The sequence below is a fragment of the Numida meleagris genome, chromosome 10 (assembly GCF_002078875.1).
Source record: "Numida meleagris isolate 19003 breed g44 Domestic line chromosome 10, NumMel1.0, whole genome shotgun sequence".
Classification (NCBI taxonomy): domain Eukaryota; kingdom Metazoa; phylum Chordata; class Aves; order Galliformes; family Numididae; genus Numida; species Numida meleagris.
Genome location: NC_034418.1, coordinates 10,727,107 through 10,744,957, shown reverse-complemented (window position 1 = coordinate 10,744,957; position 17,851 = coordinate 10,727,107). Strand labels below are relative to the sequence as shown.

Below are 17,851 nucleotides of genomic sequence, written 5' to 3'. Positions count from 1 at the left end.
GAACGGGCCCTCCTCGCCGCGGAGCTCGGGCCGCCCTGCCCTCCCCGGCCGCCGCTTGGCGGAGGAGCGGCCGCGCCTCTCCCAGGGCCGTGGGTGCAGGCTGGGAAGCGGCGGTGCGCTGCCCCGCCGTCCCCTAGGTTGGTTTAACGCGGCCTTTGCGGGTGCTGCGGTTAGTGGTTGGCGATGGGCCGCAGCGGGAGGGAGCTGTGCTTTTAGACGCTGAGCTGTAAAACTGTCCGTGCTGGAAGTCCGCTGTGAGAGCTTCCCGCGCGCCGATGGTTTCGCTTTTGCTTCCTGATGCTCGACTCTGAGTGTAGGAAGGGCAGAACTGAGACGTTGGCATTGGACACGAGACAGAGAGAAGTCGCCCAGCCTCCTAGTCCTTTATTCAATTCTTAGAGGAGTATTTTCATAACTTCGCGTTAAGAAGCCATGGGAGTACAAATTCAGATCTGTTGACTGTGTTTTAGTCCATCTGTGCTTTGCCAGGAGTGACTTTTGAGCGTTTCATATGACACATGAGTTTGTCCCCGCATTCAGACCTGTTGAGTGGAGTTTCTCAGAAGCAGCTTCTCTCAGCCCTGTCAGCTGGCAGGAGAGCCCAGCTGCTGTTCTGCCTCTCTCATTTGTACAACTCGGGCTTTGCTCTAAAATGGATTTGAAGGGTGTGCTAAAGTGTAATTCCACATTGTTTTTTTGTTTTGAGTCTACCTGTGGGAGCCTACTAAATTTTAACAGGGTGTGAGTGAAATGAGCACAAGAGCGGAAGCCTGCGATTTCTACGCTGTTTTCTTTTCTTTTTTTTCCCCTACCTTATTCTGTCACTTGTGTGCTCCCGCAGTCCACTAACATACAGTTTAATATCTCCTGATATTCCAGTTAGTCTTTAAGCGTAGATCTCATTGGAGTATGCTTATTGTTTCTTTTACTTTAGTTAGATCTTTTTTTGATTGTCTTTGAAGTTTGCCTTGGTTGGATTCCATTACCTTAAGTATGTGTTGGGTTAGGGCTATCTTCCTTTAAAAATATTACTGATGGTGTCTTATGTAGTAGAGTAACATTTTGATGGGATATGGAGTGGATGGGCAAAAGACAAGGTGAGAGCAAGAACAGAATCGTGCAAACAGGAAATTTGCTGTCAGTTGAAAAAAACTGTGTTTGTCATTGTTCATGGTATTATTGGGATTTCCTTTGATTGTTACAGATCAACAAACTCAAATGTCTGAGTATATTTCTTATTTTTATAAGCAAGCTGTGGGCTTATTTATTTATTTATCACAGCATTAATACTGAAAAAGAAATACAGTTTTGAACAGGAGCCCTTCAGAAACATGAAGCTTAACTAAATATACTTTGTTGAAAGTAGAACAATATTAAATGTCAAAATACACATCTGAATTCGGAACGCAAACGTATATTCTTAGGAAGTTCCTTTCCTTCTAACTTTCAAAAATGAGAGCAGTGTAAAGTTGCTTTAGCTTGAGGACTGTCAAATTTGGATCATTCTCAGCTGAATTGTAGCTTTGGTTGGAGTCCAGTGGTCTCAAGTATTCTCTTTGGAGAAAAATTTCCATTACCTTTTTTGTCTTGGCAGTACTGTTAGAGATCAGTTTTCATTTGCAGCGTATGTCAGTCACAGTCTCCAGTTAAAGGGCTGGAGGCTTTCTGGGGAGTTGGACATCAACAGATGTGTGCACTCAGTTTCTCTCGAAGTTCCCAACCTTGTGGCTTTGGACTAAGCAGGCCTTATGGCTGTTGAACAGGAAGGGAGGTGGAACTGTGTTTTTGGGCAGATATCCCTTTTTGATGGAGGTTACAAGAGCAGAGGTGGTTGGGGGGCATGATGGGTAATGCAGATTGACAACCTCTACCTCCTAATACCTTCCTGAAACGGTGTGTACCTTCTGTGTGCTCAGTATCCACACGTGCTTTTATGTAGCATTTAAGTAAAACTCTTTGGCTAGTAGGGTTCAGTACATTAAATTGTAATCCTTAAATTAAATACTTAACTAAATATTTAAATAAATACTTCCTTTAGACAACAGCAAGTTTGTTCTTGGAACTTTGGTCTTGTATGCGAAGAGTCCTCCACGGGAAACGTGTGGCATGCTTTTTCATTAATTCAAATTTGGCTCATAAAACTAAAGGCAAATGAGGACACCCTCAGTATCGGGTGCGTAACCTTCATGCTGACACTGAGCAGTGCCCCCCATAGAGCTGGAAGTGTTCCGTGCTGAGTACGTCAGTGTTGCCAGTGGAGTATGGTGAGGGTACCGCAGGCTCAGAGGAGCTGTCGCCCTCCCTGCTCCTGTTTTAACATGTTAGGGGCACGGGCAGACCTAACGTGAGTGTAAACGACGAGTGGTGACAGCACAGGTATGAATCAGTCCTCTCGCTGTTGTACGTAAATCCTAGTTCTTGTGGGGCAAATACGTTTGCGATTATGATGTTGCGTGCGTATTAATAAATAGAAACATGGCTCTTAGGGGAATTAAAGTTGTGACATACTTTCAGGTCATACAGTGTCAATGTTTGATGGTGTATTTAAACATCTTGATCACGTGATTCAATTTATTTTCTTTTTTAGGTGAATTTTATATTTTTTAATACGCGCTTGCCTGGTGGCAGATAGTAAAAGCTTGCCCTGCGATGTATGAATTAGGTGACAGTGCAGCCTCATTTCCTCACAGCCATGTTCCGTGAAGCTGGACGCACCCCTTAGTTTGTGGGACAGTCTTCCTGGCCCTGGGGAAGCGCATGCAGAGCCTTCCCACACGGGCCTGGTGCCACTGAGTCCTGCGGGATTTCCTCCAGCGTCTGCTGTGCTCCTAATGCTTTCTCACTAAAATCTTCATCCAACAAGAGATACAGTCAGTTGTTGACTTTCCACGAAATGTTCTGCCTATGCATCTCAAAATTGATGTACATTTTTAGTAGGGACTTTCCAAAGAAAGCTTGTTGTCATACAGCTCTCAGTCCTTGAGGTGTGGTTCCACTGTTAATGAACATTTAAATGAAGACCATTTATTCCTGAAGGTCATGGTGCTTCTGCAGTTGCTGTTGTGCAAATGTAATAACAGTATGCAGGTCCAAAAAGGAGTCTGTACTGCTTTTGTGTTTTAGTTAATCACATTTGTCTGTTGATGGCTTTGTTCCTTTTATTTCTGCAGAAGTGAAATGGCTCTTTTTGTGTGTTTGTAGATTGATTTGGATACTATTGATGTCAGCAATCTCAACAGGCAGTTTTTGTTTCAGAAGAAACATGTTGGAAGATCAAAAGCACAGGTGAGGAAAAAGTCAAAGCTCACGTTTTACTCGTTCAGTGTTATTTTATGGACATTGTTAGAAACGTGTCACAGTTTTGTTGCTGCTGAGAGGTAAGTGGTGGTTGGTTGCTCGTGGCTGTCTGCCAAGTTTCATTTAAAAGTATTAAAATCTGTAAGGTAGTCAATTTACTCAGTACTCAACTGGTACTGAGTCTCTTTAGAAAGAAAGAAGAAATAATAAGTCTTGTTTTTGTTTTTGTTTTGTTTTGTTTTTATTTCTAGGTTGCCAAGGAAAGCGTGTTACAGTTTTATCCAGAAGCTAATATTATAGCTTACCATGATAGCATCATGAAGTATGTTTGTTTTTAAGCTCTAATTACGTGTTCTGATTTGCAAGTACTGTTATTTAAATGCTGCAGTGGTGTGCTTTAAGGTACTTTACAAACCTTCCACAATAAGGTAGCTGTAAATATGAGACTGCATTGCACCTGAATGGGAGTGTGGATTTTGCATGAATTTTATTAAGTTCTGGTAGCTATAGTCATTTGCTTGTGTCTAATTTTCACTTTATTAGCAACATTGCTACTTGAGATTCTATGCTGTGAGGATTTCTTGATGTCATGGGTGATAATTGGAGGAAAATAAGTGTGAATGTCGAGTACTTGATTTAAAAAGAAAAAAAAGGCCTTTATGCATAGGGCATAGAAGCATGGAATGGTTGGGGTTGGAAGGCAGGTATAAATATTGCTCAGTTACCAAACAGTTAAAACCTAGTCTTTGTGATCCATAACAAGTTAGTGAAGTGCAAGACCATGTAGCTTTTCAGTAGCTATTTCCCAACTATTAATGTGTATTTGTCCAGGTTTTGCAAAAGGTGACACTCTCTAATATTAAGATTTCAGCTCTGATGTTGCTATTAGCCTCTGAAACATTGGCTCATTGCATCTTACTCCTAAAACTATAAAACCGTTAATCTTGTTTTCTTGTTACTCTGTCATCTGTGCTGCTGCCATCTTTAAGTCAGAAAAATGCAGTGTGAAGACGCTATGGTGTCAGGATTTTCAAGTCCCTCATCTTGGCTCCTAAGGGTATGCAGGCACAATCAAAACCAATTGAGCTCTCCCACTGTAATGAGATCTCAACAGTCTGATGAGCTGTGGTAATTACAGTGTGCACATCTTACCCTCAGCTGGTGGTTTTTATGGTCAGTTATCAGAGATCATCCAATTTACTCATTAGGTCGGAGCAATATAAACACTTCTTCTTTGCCTGCCTGTTTCATTGGTCAAAGCGGCAGTAATCGGAATAGCGTCCTTGCAGTGACATAACAGTCCTGCTTTTACCCAGCTTTAAAATGGGCAGGAGACAAATGGGGTACTTAAAGGCTGTCAGTAAATCTATAGTGTGTGTAATTCGTATGTGAACATCAGTCTGCCCTCTGTGTGTGTGTTGTTTCTGTTGTGGCATAATAACCAACAACTCTGACGTGCCATTTTGAATATTGTTTTTCTTTTCTGTAGCCCTGACTATAACGTAGAGTTCTTCCGCCAGTTTACCTTGGTTATGAATGCTCTGGATAACAGAGGTGAAGTTTTCACTGATTTTGTATTGAAGATGAAAGCACTATTGCTTGTTCACGGGAATAGAACTCGAATGTGTTCTACTACTAGTTCTTGAGCAATGTCAGTTAAATAAGTATCCTCTTAACCCAGCTATAGTTTAACTAATGCTTTTGTGCATTGTTAGAACCTTGAAAGTGTAGTCAGAACTGTTACACCTCTGAAAGTAAACAAGTCTGCTGTGTTACTGCTTTATGGAAACCAGTCAGTATTTTGTGTAAATGCATAACTCCGTTAAATTGTTTGCTGTATTTAATAGTGTCAGTATATTTTGTATCAGTTGGAAAATTGTGAAAGAGGTATAGTGCTATCTATAGTGAAATAAGGCAAATTCAGGACAAATGTGTGCGTAGGAGACTAGGCTGAGTTTGCGGAAGTCAATCTTTTTTCCACTTGTTCAGATTTCTGTAAAACCTCTTGCTTTGCAGCTGCCCGTAACCATGTGAACAGGATGTGTCTGGCCGCCGACGTTCCTCTTATAGAGAGCGGAACTGCAGGCTACCTTGGTCAAGTAACGGTTATTAAGAAGGTTAGGTCGTGTGCTACTCTTGTCACTTCAAGTTTAAATCATTGGCTATTTTAGACATCGGGGAGTTGGGTGCTCTGAGATAAAGTTACAGTTCATGTGATTATAGCGTGTACTGTCGGTAGCCTCACGGCGTGACGAGTAAATATTTCACTTTTCACCAGGGAGTGACGGAATGTTATGAATGTCATCCTAAACCAACTCAGAAGACTTTTCCAGGCTGCACAATCCGAAATACGCCATCAGAACCTATCCACTGCATTGTGTGGGCCAAGTATTTGTTTAAGTAAGTCTTTTTTCCTTTTTTTCCTTTCAAAATGGGGACTGTGACTCTCTCTGTAGGTTTCTAAAATTACAGATGGAGAAATTAAGGACGTAATTTGAAAACTAATGTAGATAATGGCAAAAACCTCCAGTTCTTTTACGTTTTTTTTCTGTTTTTTAAAGTACACAGATAGCATGTCAGTTAGTACTTACACCCTGTTCTGGTATCAGAGAAAATAGGGCAGAGGACAACAACTGTAAAACAGAGTAATGTTTGCTGGAATTGTGGAGATAGATGAACTATTGAGGCAGTTATATGCATCTGTTTTACTAAATTCATTTTTCTGTTGGATTTTCTGCATTGTCCATGGTAAGTCTGCATGTAATGAATTCCAGCAATTTAAAATGCAGTGTATGAAGTAGCACTCTGGTAGCAAGAATTCTAAAGTGGGTATATGCCAGTTAGCAAATATTTCAGTCTTCAATAAGATATGGTTAAAATCTAGTGTTGTGTTGTTGTTCTTAATTGCTATACAGTCAGTTGTTTGGAGAAGAAGATGCTGATCAAGAAGTCTCTCCTGACAGAGCTGATCCTGAAGCTGCCTGTAAGTGTGATACATTAAGTGTTACTGAAACATGTTAGAGACTGACTTGCTTCTGTCCATTTCTTAAAGTTATGGTTCAGCACCATTTTCTTCTAAGAGGATTCCACTTACAGCGCTCGTGAACAACATGAATTTAGGGTGTGCAAGCAATAGGCCTCCTTTGTGTACATCATACTTCTACGTATTAAAAGTTTGAAGTGATTTCAGTGGTTTTTTTGTTCAATTGTTTTTTGTTTGTTTGTTTTTAAGTTAACTTGATGCACAGCTGAGATCTTTGTGTGGCCAGCGTGCAAAAAACACTTCAAAATGCCAGTGTTTGGATAGTTTCAGTTGTCAGAGTTGTTGCTCTTGTGGGCAGCCTAAAATGTTAATGAAATGATTACTTCAGCTGTTGTAAAAACCTTTTAATACAGTGTGAGATAGGTCTCTGTCATTCACTAGTTGTCTTCAGATAGGGTGTGGGTAGAGCAGCTGTGAGGAGCAGTCAATACACTTTGTAGTCATGAAGGTCCAGTTAATACACCCAGGCATGTGATAAATGATTTAGATGAGTAAGCTTATATATATTCAAAGACTCCTGTTCCCTCTGGAGTAAACTGTCTTCCCCATGTGTACAGAGAAGTGAGAAGTGAACTTGAAGTGAAAATTAAATATTGCTGGTCTTTGCAGGGCAGCATATTTTTCCTGTGTATTGGATTTGATGGAGTACTTCCTTCCCTGCAGGTGGGAGGCTTGGTTTCTCAACCAAGGACTGAAAACTGAGTGCTGTCTGTAGTCACACTGCGTTTTCCACTACTAGCTGAGGGACTGGAAACTGGGAAACAGCGGGGTCAAGTCTGAACTCTTCTAGTTTGAGACACTTCCACGTTCATCTGCGTAGTAAAGATGCCCACTTTGCATGATTTTTTTGTAGCTATTCTGCATTTTTTAATATGGACAGTAACCGTAGTTACTGTAACGGTGAATAAGCAGCTTTACTGCTTCTCCTTTTGGATCCTTTTAAATGGTGAACTTGAGAGAGGGAGCTTAAGAAGAGCCTCAGAATCTCTGAACATCAGATAACATTCACGTAACGAATTGTTCCTACAGGGAGTCCTGAATGAGTAGCTGACTCTTAAGAGAGTGGCACATAAACTCATTTACAACAACAGCTGCGGGAGTACTTGAAGGCAGCAGACATGCTGCTGCTCACTTGAAGAAGGATCCCAGGGCAATTATAGGGAGGCCTGAGTTGTAGCCTCATCTCTGTAGTGAGCAAACTGTCAGTTGCTATAATGCTGGTAAGAATCAGAGGAGCTTCTGTGGTATGTCTAGGAAAAGTAAGGGAAAGGGAAACTATCCTATGTCTGTTAGGGTCCTTTGAAGGCAAACCTGTGGACGAGCATACCTGGTTTAGTCTGTTTTGAATATGCACAGGGCATTCTTTTTGTAAGGAATCTGAAGAAGCTAAGATGTCATGCGGGGAAAAAGGATGAAGATCCTGAAGTGGATAAACTACTTAAATGATAGGGATGAATGGTGATTAGAGGAGTCTCCCAGTGCTGTTCAGCAGACATGATGAATCAGACTCGCTCAGAATAATAAAGATGATGGTTAAGAATTAAAAGTAGAAGAAAACTTCACAATACAGAATGATTAGGCAATGAAATACTAGGTAGATTGTGGTACAGATAAATATAAAATGATGCACTGGAGAAGGGAGGGGAGAACATTCACAAATTTGCGCATGAAATGATGATTTTCTGAGTTGATTTTCTTCATGCAGTCAAGATTTTTAATAGTTGTCTGAAAATATCAGCTTGCTGCTTACTAGTAGCCAAGATAACAATTGCTGGATGTGACTAGGAAAAAAAATGAAAATGAGCAGCACATCTGCAGCAGTTGGAATATTACCATATAGGGATGACCAGAGGGTAGGAAGCTGATAATCTGTCTTAAAGTTCTAATGATACTACGACCCTTAAGCCAGGAAAAGAGACTACTAAAAGAAGATTGTTAGAGATTTATGAAATCACAACACAGTGGGAAGAAAATAAGTAGGAAACAATTGCTACGTGTTTCTGCCAGTAAAAGAATTTGATGGCATTAGGTTAAACTAGTGAACTGTAGTTATAGAAATGAACAGTCACATTGCACTGTGTCTAATTTAGCTTTTATTGGGAACAGTAAATCCATTTTATGGTGCTTGAATAATTTTGGTCATTGACGCCATGGGAAATACTTGGATATGATTTCCTTTTTTTTTTTTCTGTTAACTGACATATTTTGCTAATGCTTTATTTATAGGGGAGCCAGCAGAAGCAGAAGCCAGAGCACGAGCATCCAATGAAGATGGTGAGATTAAACGTGTTTCAACTAAGGAGTGGGCTAAATCAACTGGATACGATCCAGTTAAGCTTTTTACTAAGGTATATTTTTTACTCCCCAATAAATATCTTTATTTGAAGTGTATGAGATGTTTTAAAGTTCAGTCAAAATCCAGTTTGAACACTAAACGTTGGGCATCAGTCATGCAATTGTATTATGACTTGATGAGTTTGCTGTTGTGTTGGTCTTTTGCAACATTTTCTTGTCTTTTGGCATTCCACCTGTGTCTGTATGGACAACTTCAGCAGCTTGTCCACACTGGAGAGGAAAAGAAACAGTTGAGTTGTTATAATATGAGAAGGCAAACTCTTGAATTCTGTAGAAGTTTCACTGCATGTTATCAGAACCAGTCTGAGGATCAGAAATATGTAATGCATGCCCTGTATATAATCAGATGCTGATATAAGAAAACATAAACCCTTAGGAGTTTTGCTTCTAAGTAGCTGCAAAAAGTATATATGTAGAGGGAATTAGTATAGAATGTAGTGTTGATAGATATTAGTAACTTTCCTTGTGAAATTAATTGGCATGTAGGTAGCAGTATCGTAGGGAGATAGTATACAAAGAGCTGTAGTGGTAGCTGCACACGGACCCGCTGTTTGGATGACTGTTTCTTAATTTTAATGCCCCCCCAGATTAATGAGAGCTGTCTGCTTTCTGCACAAAGTGCTGAGAGGTTTTTTCTTGTGGAGTTTGATTTTGTATGTATAGTTTAAAATATTGTCACAAAGAAAAGCAAGAACTCATAAATCTAATGCTGTTTTTTCAGTTTCAAAGGAGATTAAAAAATAAAATATCTCTCTTTTTCTCTTCTACTTTTTTTTTTGTTTCCTAGCTTTTCAAAGATGACATTAGATATTTGCTGACAATGGATAAGCTGTGGAGGAAAAGAAAGCCTCCAGTGCCACTGGATTGGGCTGAAGTACAAAATCAAGGTAATGGTTCCTCCTCCTGATACACGCTTGTAAGTCATACTTCTTGTTTGTTAAAGCAACTCTGTGACGTGTACATTTTCTCACTGTTGCAGTTGGGTACTGATGCTGAACATACTACTTCTTCATAACTCCTGAAGATTTGTCCTAAATAGAAAACATTTTTTCTAAAAACTGTTATGGAATTCCTATTTTGAATAATTAGTATTGGTTATGGGAAACTTGTATTTCACAAAATTACATGCCAGTTTATTCTAGGACACCTTAGGGCACACGTCGATACATTTTATCTAAAAGCTGAAAACTTGCATTTGTTTTAACTTGTGCACGTCTGTTGATAGGATGAAGTATGGCTATTGGTCGCACTTCAAAATGCAGACTTGAAAAAAAAATCCGGGGGGAGCTGTAGCTTAAGAACACTGATCTTCAATGTAGAAAATATTTAATTTTGTTAAATTGGCAAATTCCTAGCTCTTTGAGAGAATTTTTGTGGAATTTATAAATATTCCTGGTATTTTTTTTTTCTTTTCCTGAAGAGAAAAACGTACCTGACCAACAAAATGAATCCTCCTCAGTTTTGAAAGATCAGCAGGTTCTCGATGTCAAGAGCTATGCACACTTATTTTCAAAAAGTGTTGAAACCCTGAGACTTCATCTGGCTGAGAAAGGTGATGGAGCAGAGCTTATATGGGATAAGGTGAGTTTACCACATAGATAAGAAACACTTATATTCTATGTACGTAACACAAATGTTGGAGTTTAATTACAGTATAGTGCTACTAAGGACAAAAATGGCTGACACATCTCTAAAAGCACTTTCTGTAAGTAAACAAGTACATACCTTAGATACTTCGTATGTCATTGAATGTACGGATTAAGTATTGTGATGTAAAATAATTCACCAACTTTGAAAAGCACAAACTAAGAAGTAGTTGCCGTATTTTCATTTTGAAAATATTTTAATGCCACTCCATGTTTCCTTTGCTGTAGCTTTCTCTAAAACTTGTTCTTGTACAGCGGTTTGTAGCAAGAGTTGGACATAATTAGCTGTGACAGTAGGTATGTGGCGTATTACAAGAGCTGCTGAAGAAAAACAAGAAGCAAAGAATTCTTCAGTAGCAGACAGTGTGATCTTCCTGTAGTCAGTTGTCACCTGACGTAAGAAAAAAATGCAGTGTGTCGGTATGGGGGGTGTGAGGAACAAAACAGAGAAACAGTATTACAACAGCTGATAAAAATACTTCTTCTTTGTAAAACACCAGTGTTTGAAACTAAGCATAAAACACTGTAAGTTTTAGTATTTAGACATTATTTTGAGCATAAAAGGCATTTTATTAATATTAATATACTAATGCAGCATTAAAATACTAAATACATTTTCTAAACCTGTTTTTAAAGTATTGCTGCTCTGTCTAAACATACCATTTAAAGGAGGAAGTACACATGCTTTGAAATGGAATATTTTACAGACTTTTTTCTGTTGTTTTTAAGGTAGTAATTTTAGGAACCATATGTTGCAAAGTTTTCCCACTGTGTAATCTGATTTTTAAATGCTTTTTCCGTTAACTTCTTGTCAGGATGACCCTTCTGCAATGGATTTTGTCACTTCTGCTGCAAACCTCAGGATGCATGTTTTCAGTATGAATATGAAGAGCAGATTTGATATCAAGTGTAAGAGTTAAAATACGATGTTTTGTTTAATAAGCTAAACTTCTGCATTTCATTTGCTGCTAAAAATCTATGCACTCTTGCTTCTTTTGCAGCAATGGCAGGAAATATTATCCCAGCTATAGCTACTACTAATGCAATAATAGCTGGCCTGATAGTGTTGGAGGGTTTGAAGATTTTATCGGGAAAAATAGATCAGTGTAGAACGGTAAGTGGGAATAAAACACTTTGACTTTCTTGTTATTCGTTATTTATTCAGCAGTCATGTTTAACCTTCTACTAGTGTGTAGTTTTACTCTGTATCACTTCTTGTTACAGTAGATTCTGAATGTGCTAGGAACTTTCACCCAGGATAGAAAGAAAAATGGAAGTCTTGAGGATTGCACAGTTCCATCTGATTTCATGAAAACTGGCTGCTGGATAAGAGAGAGAGCCAGACTGACACCACTTGAAACGTGCTATTTTCATGTTACAGCTCTGTTTGGCAGTAGCTGGTTAGTCAGCACAGGTGTCATTGTGGACTGGCTGTAATACACACTTCCTCCTGTTCAGTAGGCATGTCAAAGAGGATTAGGGAACAGGACAACCTGGGAGTCCCAAGAGAATAAATCTGAAGGAAAACAGGTTTTATGAGTGCTTTACTTACAGAATAACTTGTTTTAATCTTTTCTTCAAGATTTTTTTGAACAAGCAGCCAAATCCCAAAAAGAAGCTATTGGTTCCTTGTGCTTTGGATCCACCAAATCCTAACTGTTATGTATGTGCAAGTAAGCCAGAAGTGACCGTGAGACTTAATGTACACAAAGTTACTGTGCTAACACTCCAGGACAAGGTAAATTTTAAATATTAGCGATGGCTTTTGCTTTGATTCCAGTATTGTACATTATTAATGATTTTGTTCAATATATTTTGACTGAGTGTTAGCTTTGTTCTATTTCCTGTACTCTTTGCATTTTTCTCAAATAGAAGAAGAGCTAGATTAGCCAGTATGCATCTTGTTTGTGTGTCCTTGTATATCTCGTGAAAGAATGTATTTTGTCTTTTTGTCTTTTAAAGTCTGTTCACAACTAACAGGGAAAAAAATAAAAGCATTTCATTTGAATAGTTCAGTAGCTATATTACAGTTCTGTAGTAGCAACTGATTTCTAAAACTATCATTTTATGAAAAAAGTATTTAAAAAATCAAATCAGCACATCATCTGAACTTGTAAAGGTGAGATCACAGGTGTTATAGACATTATTTTTTTGTGACTGGATCCTGAGAGTTCAGGTAACAAAAAGATAGGGTTTTTTTTTCGTGAGAAAGAAAAAAGAAAGTGTAGGCTTTAGCAGATGCCTGAACATGGGCCAGGATAGGAAAATCAGCACAATTCAAGGTTATTTCTTTTATGAGTATTATAAAAGTAGATATTGATTATATAATCAAATTACTATTTTCAGATAGTGAAAGAAAAATTTGCTATGGTAGCACCGGATGTACAAATAGATGATGGAAAAGGAACCATTCTTATCTCTTCAGAAGAAGGAGAAACAGAAGGTACGTGTACTGAAGCTTTTCAGATAAAACTAGATGAAAACTAGGAAGAAACTAAAATATAAGGAATTGAAGTATATAGTGAGTGGTTTAGCGCTCAGCCTGTAGACTAATAGTTGAAGAGAACTGGATTTGCAAGTATGTAAGTGGCTTAGGAATAGCTAGTGGTGTTGTCTAGCTGTATGTACTGTTCTGCTTTCCCATATAAAGTACTTCTACTTGGAGCGTCCGGATTCTGCTCAGGAATCAGGTGTTCAGCTATAAAAACGCAGCACTTTTCTTCCTCTGTTTGTAATCCCTTTCACTTTCCCATTTATAGATTCTTAGATTGTGTTATTTTCATGATGCTTGTACGCCCAATTGCAATACAGATGGTATCTCTAGAAGATGTTCCTAGATGTAATAATAGTTAAATGAACATGACATTTGAGAAGTAAATAGGTCAAAATGCCTAGTTTTAACTTCTGATAGGTTTAAATGTCACCTTTTAGTTTCAATTCAGATTTAAGTATTAACGTTTAGTTCATAGGTTAAACTTCTGGAGTACTCATATCTTAATAGTAAAGGCAATCTTTATATAAATAGCTGTACACACCACAGTGTTTCACTATTTTTTCTAGCAAATAACCATAGGAAATTATCAGAGTTTGGAATTCGAAACGGCACTCGACTACAAGCAGATGATTTCCTCCAGGATTATACTCTGTTAATCAATGTGCTTCATAGGTAAGAGTTCTGAAATAATTATTTTTATGTATATATATATATATATGGAATAATTCCACAGGGAGTTTCCAGTTATGAATTTTAAATTTGTGAATAAAGCTAAAACATTAAGTTACTTATATAATGAAATTAAAGTTGTTGTTTTTTTTTAAATAAGTGGATATAGTTCAACATGTTGGATTTCTTAATTTCTATTTTATTACAAAAGTAATTGGTAAGATTTTATCTGAACAACTTGCACATTATGTAACATAAAAATAGTGCAAAGCTAAATTTGCTTTTAGGGCAGCTAAAAAGTGAGAAACAGCTGCATAAAAACAAATAAAAACCTGCTGAAGTAGTAAATCATCTGCCTGCATTCAGATACGGCAATGCAAAGAAAAGTCACTCTGAAATAATCGGTGTGTGTATTTAACTTTGGATAAGTAATATACTTATTATGTAGAGTAAATCAACACGCTGCAATTTCAGTGCAAATAGAAATGTGAGATTGAGGAAGAAAAGTAATCTAAGGTAATGATTTCTTTCTTTCCTAAGCATTTTATGGTATGGCAGTGGCAGGGAAACAGTATTTACAAATAGACAAAGCATGAATTATAGAGGAGGGATGAACAGATTTTCCTTCTTTTAAGTAGATTTTCCTTACTTCGTCCCAGTTGGAAGGTGCTCTGATAATCTGAATGATATATTTATTTGTGAAAAAAAAACATATTTTTATTGTTTAAAACTGTATATACTTTTTCTGCAGTGAAGACCTAGAAAAAGATGTTGAATTTGAAGTTGTGGGTGACACTCCTGAAAAAGTTGGCCCTAAACCATCAGAACCAACATCCAAAAACATTACCAATGGTAGCGATGATGGAGCACAACCTTCAACATCAACGGGTAAATAACAGTCAATATTAAATAAAAAGAAATAGTCTTTCAGTCCAATTAAAATACTTGAATTTTATGACTTAACTTTGCCAACATGAAGTGAAAGACATTCAAGTTGCCCCTGTATATATATAATATTAAATAATAAAAATGCACAGGCTGTTTAAAAGGTTTATAGTAAATACACCTTATTATATTATTATATGACTTAACTTGCAGGTGCTTGAGGGAAGGCGTCAACTTAAACACACTATTCACATGGTGATTTAAATAAAGTTAAACTCATTCTATCTCATGGTCACCCTATTGTTTGACAAAAAAAAGAATCAAATTTGTTGCTTTCTCCCTACAGATTAAAAGTTACTTTGTGGATCTCTTTGATCGCGTTTCACTCTGTTAATTTAAGAAGACGTCTTTATAAATCTGTTTAAAAATAGTTATTTTTCACCTGCTGAGTAAGGCATGGCAAAAAAAATAAAAGTATTTGCTACCCAAGAAGTACCACCATAACTTTTTTAATACAGGGTATTCTTCTGAATATGCCCAGAATAGCTTAACTCAAATATAGGATTTGTAAGTAGTGAAAGCTAACGTACTGGAAACATTGTAGTGTTTCAGTGATATCTGTAGTTCCATCTTAAGCTTTTGGATGATGTTCATGTACCCATCAGAGAGTCCTTCTTAAGATAGACCCAGAAGTGTGTAGACACTTGCATCTTATGTTTTGTTTCATGAGGCATTACATGTTAAGGGTACTGATATAATTTCAAATTAAGTAAAAAACAACCCCCCCCACCCCAGGTGGCATTAGAAACCAGCACAAAATTGATTTTTAAAATGAGTTTCTACTTGAAGTCCACCAGATCTCTTGAAAGTTCATGTTTGGTTCTAGTTTCCCTTCTTTATACCATCCTTTGTTATCCTTTAGCTCTTTCAACCCTACATCTAATGAAAAGGGAATAAGCATGTGAAAAGCATCTTTCACAGGTTTTGGAGAAATTCAAAAGATTCTTGCAGTTAGTTGACAAAAACTATGGGTAAAGAATGCTCCAAGATGTATTTGTTACATTAGAGGTGTCCTATATGTACTTTGTTTTGAGAGCAGACTATCCTTACAGTACCTGCTGGAATTAAAAAATTGTATTTTGCAGCTCCAGATCAGGATGATCTATTTATAATTGATTCTGAAGATGAAGGCCATTCAAGTAATGCTGATGATACAGAAAATAAGAGCCGCAAGAGAAAACTAGAAGATAAAGAGTGCATCAGTACAAAGAGAGTGCGTATGGAGCAGACAGAAGAGCAAGATGAAATTATAGCATTAGACTGAACATGGAAATGCTGTTTGACAAAATGATTGAGATAATGTAATGCAGTAACAGCATATTATTTGGGGATTTGAAAAATGTCCAGAACTAGACTAATTGTAAGGCTTTTGTTCTGAGGAAATACCAAACCATTGGCTTAAATAATTTTTGTCTGTTTTTCTTGATGATAAAGCTATCATCTTAATAGACTCTTTCTAGAAGTTTTTCCATATTGAATTCCATATATTAAATGTAGTAGAAACATAGTTTTTAAATACTTGCAGATAAGTATTTGCTTAAACAGTCATGAAAATAAGCATGTTATTTTTGTGTAAATACCTTTTAAGTATAATTCAGTAGGACAAAAAAAACCTACTCTGCTTTAGTAAAGGGTCATCACTTGATGCCCAGATTTGTAAGTACCTAAATTTTTCTTTGCTTGAAGAAAAGTATTTTTAGTCTAGTCCTAAACATTTTTCATACCCTGAACAAGGAGAAAATTCACTAAAGCAAATTAGTGCCATGTTAAAACAGCGTCCTTAAACTTTAACTGGCGCTATGTACATTACTGTAAAACTGTTAATTTACTCAAGTTTTTCAGCTCGTACTGCCTGGTATGTCAATGTAAGAAGCAAATTTTTTGTGTATTGTTACAGTTTCTGGTTATTTATATTTGATGTTTTGTAAACTCAGATACTGCTACTATACTGTACATCTGACGGACCAAATAAATGACATCTGAAATACTTGCTATATATCCTTGCACAGTCCAAGTTTATGCTGATTTATGGGATTTAAAAATGTATGGCCTTCAAAAATTACTGTACTATTATCATTTTTCTGAACATAACCTAGTAGTACAGAACTTAAGCTTCACTTGTTTGAGGTGAAAGGGGAATTTTTTTTAATAAAACTTTTGTGACACTTATTGGCTTTTTCAGTTGGGGCTCTTACATCACCACACGCACGCTTTCAGCACCTCATGCCTTCAGAAAGAGAAAGCGCCGGGCTTTTATATGCTATGCTTTGTGCTTAGGGCAAAAGTGCAATGTTTAGGAACGGTATCTTAAAGCCTACTGCATTTGTTGAACTGTTTTAGTAGCTCTCAGTACAATCAGTGTTAATTCTTAGAACACACTAATCTGTCATTTCTGTCACTGCACTGAAATTTCGTTCCAGCTTTGTGTTAATGAACCAGAACAGCTTCTATTCATAGATAAGTACTCAGTGGCAGCCTTACAAAGTAGAGAAATTGAGTGGACAAGATTTATTTTCTTGCAGTTAGTAAACTGACTGCATTTTTAACAAGATGTTAACCATACAAGAGAATGTAAAAACCAAACATGGCACTTCTTAGTTTCTGCACCTGGTTCTGTCTAATAGAAGACCAGGTTCTCATCACTGTTGAATTGCCAATGCAGTGTAAAAGTATGATGCAATGCAATTAATGTTTTTTCTCTACTTTTAGGAAGTAATAGTCACATACAACAGCTTGTTTGAAGACGTAACGCTCGAACATGAAATTAAATCTTTGAGTTAGTAGCTTCTTGGCCAGCATCAGTGAAGACTGAGAGGTAAAGATGTAAATAAGAGATAGAGAACTGATTTTCAGCACTATAAGGGGAAGCTTTTATAGTTCTCACTATAAACAGCTAAAGTACTAGAATTTAATGTGTCTGATGACATTTTCCAGTAACGAAGGTCAGCATCTCCTCTTTTAGCTTCACTAAAAATAAAATTATTGGTTTATTAAATAAGTTGTCAAATGGCTTGTTAACTGTGTAACAGGATGTGATTCTCGCTGTGGCATGACAAAGCTGTATCTCAGCTGCTGGCATATATAATGTGTCAAAGATAGTGGTCTTATTGCACGACTGTGAGTTTTAGAGAAGTACTGAGAAACTTATGATATGCATCATCATGTGGTTTGCAGCATAAAAGGTAATACAACATCTAACTTTAAAAGCAATTACATGTTGACATATTTGGGAGATGTGTTTGTACTGCTTTTATCAGTATTAAGCAGTTATGTGCCAAAGAAAGGCTCTAAGATCCTTCCTGTAAAATAATCTAAAGTGAATTAATTCTTCAATATATTTTTTCTGTATACCAGCAGCTTCTGTAAACATGACAGGATGTTCATATAGTCTTTGGGGTTTGT

The 17,851-nt window shown here is 37.3% G+C and overlaps 1 protein-coding gene across 1 annotated transcript in view; it reads left to right on the top strand.

The window, feature by feature from the left end:
* UBA2 (ubiquitin like modifier activating enzyme 2) overlaps positions 1-16,618 on the top strand; it is a 17,195-nt gene extending 577 nt beyond the window's left edge. Inside the window, exons 2-17 of the mRNA XM_021408446.1 lie at positions 3,202-3,285; positions 3,549-3,619; positions 4,787-4,851; positions 5,314-5,414; positions 5,576-5,697; positions 6,213-6,280; positions 8,567-8,688; positions 9,483-9,582; positions 10,116-10,276; positions 11,157-11,250; positions 11,343-11,455; positions 11,924-12,079; positions 12,688-12,784; positions 13,402-13,507; positions 14,256-14,392; positions 15,535-16,618. Of these exons, the coding sequence (XP_021264121.1) occupies positions 3,202-3,285; positions 3,549-3,619; positions 4,787-4,851; positions 5,314-5,414; positions 5,576-5,697; positions 6,213-6,280; positions 8,567-8,688; positions 9,483-9,582; positions 10,116-10,276; positions 11,157-11,250; positions 11,343-11,455; positions 11,924-12,079; positions 12,688-12,784; positions 13,402-13,507; positions 14,256-14,392; positions 15,535-15,713 (1,776 nt within the window). The 3' untranslated portion in view covers positions 15,714-16,618. The remainder of the gene's footprint in view (positions 1-3,201; positions 3,286-3,548; positions 3,620-4,786; positions 4,852-5,313; positions 5,415-5,575; positions 5,698-6,212; positions 6,281-8,566; positions 8,689-9,482; positions 9,583-10,115; positions 10,277-11,156; positions 11,251-11,342; positions 11,456-11,923; positions 12,080-12,687; positions 12,785-13,401; positions 13,508-14,255; positions 14,393-15,534) is intronic.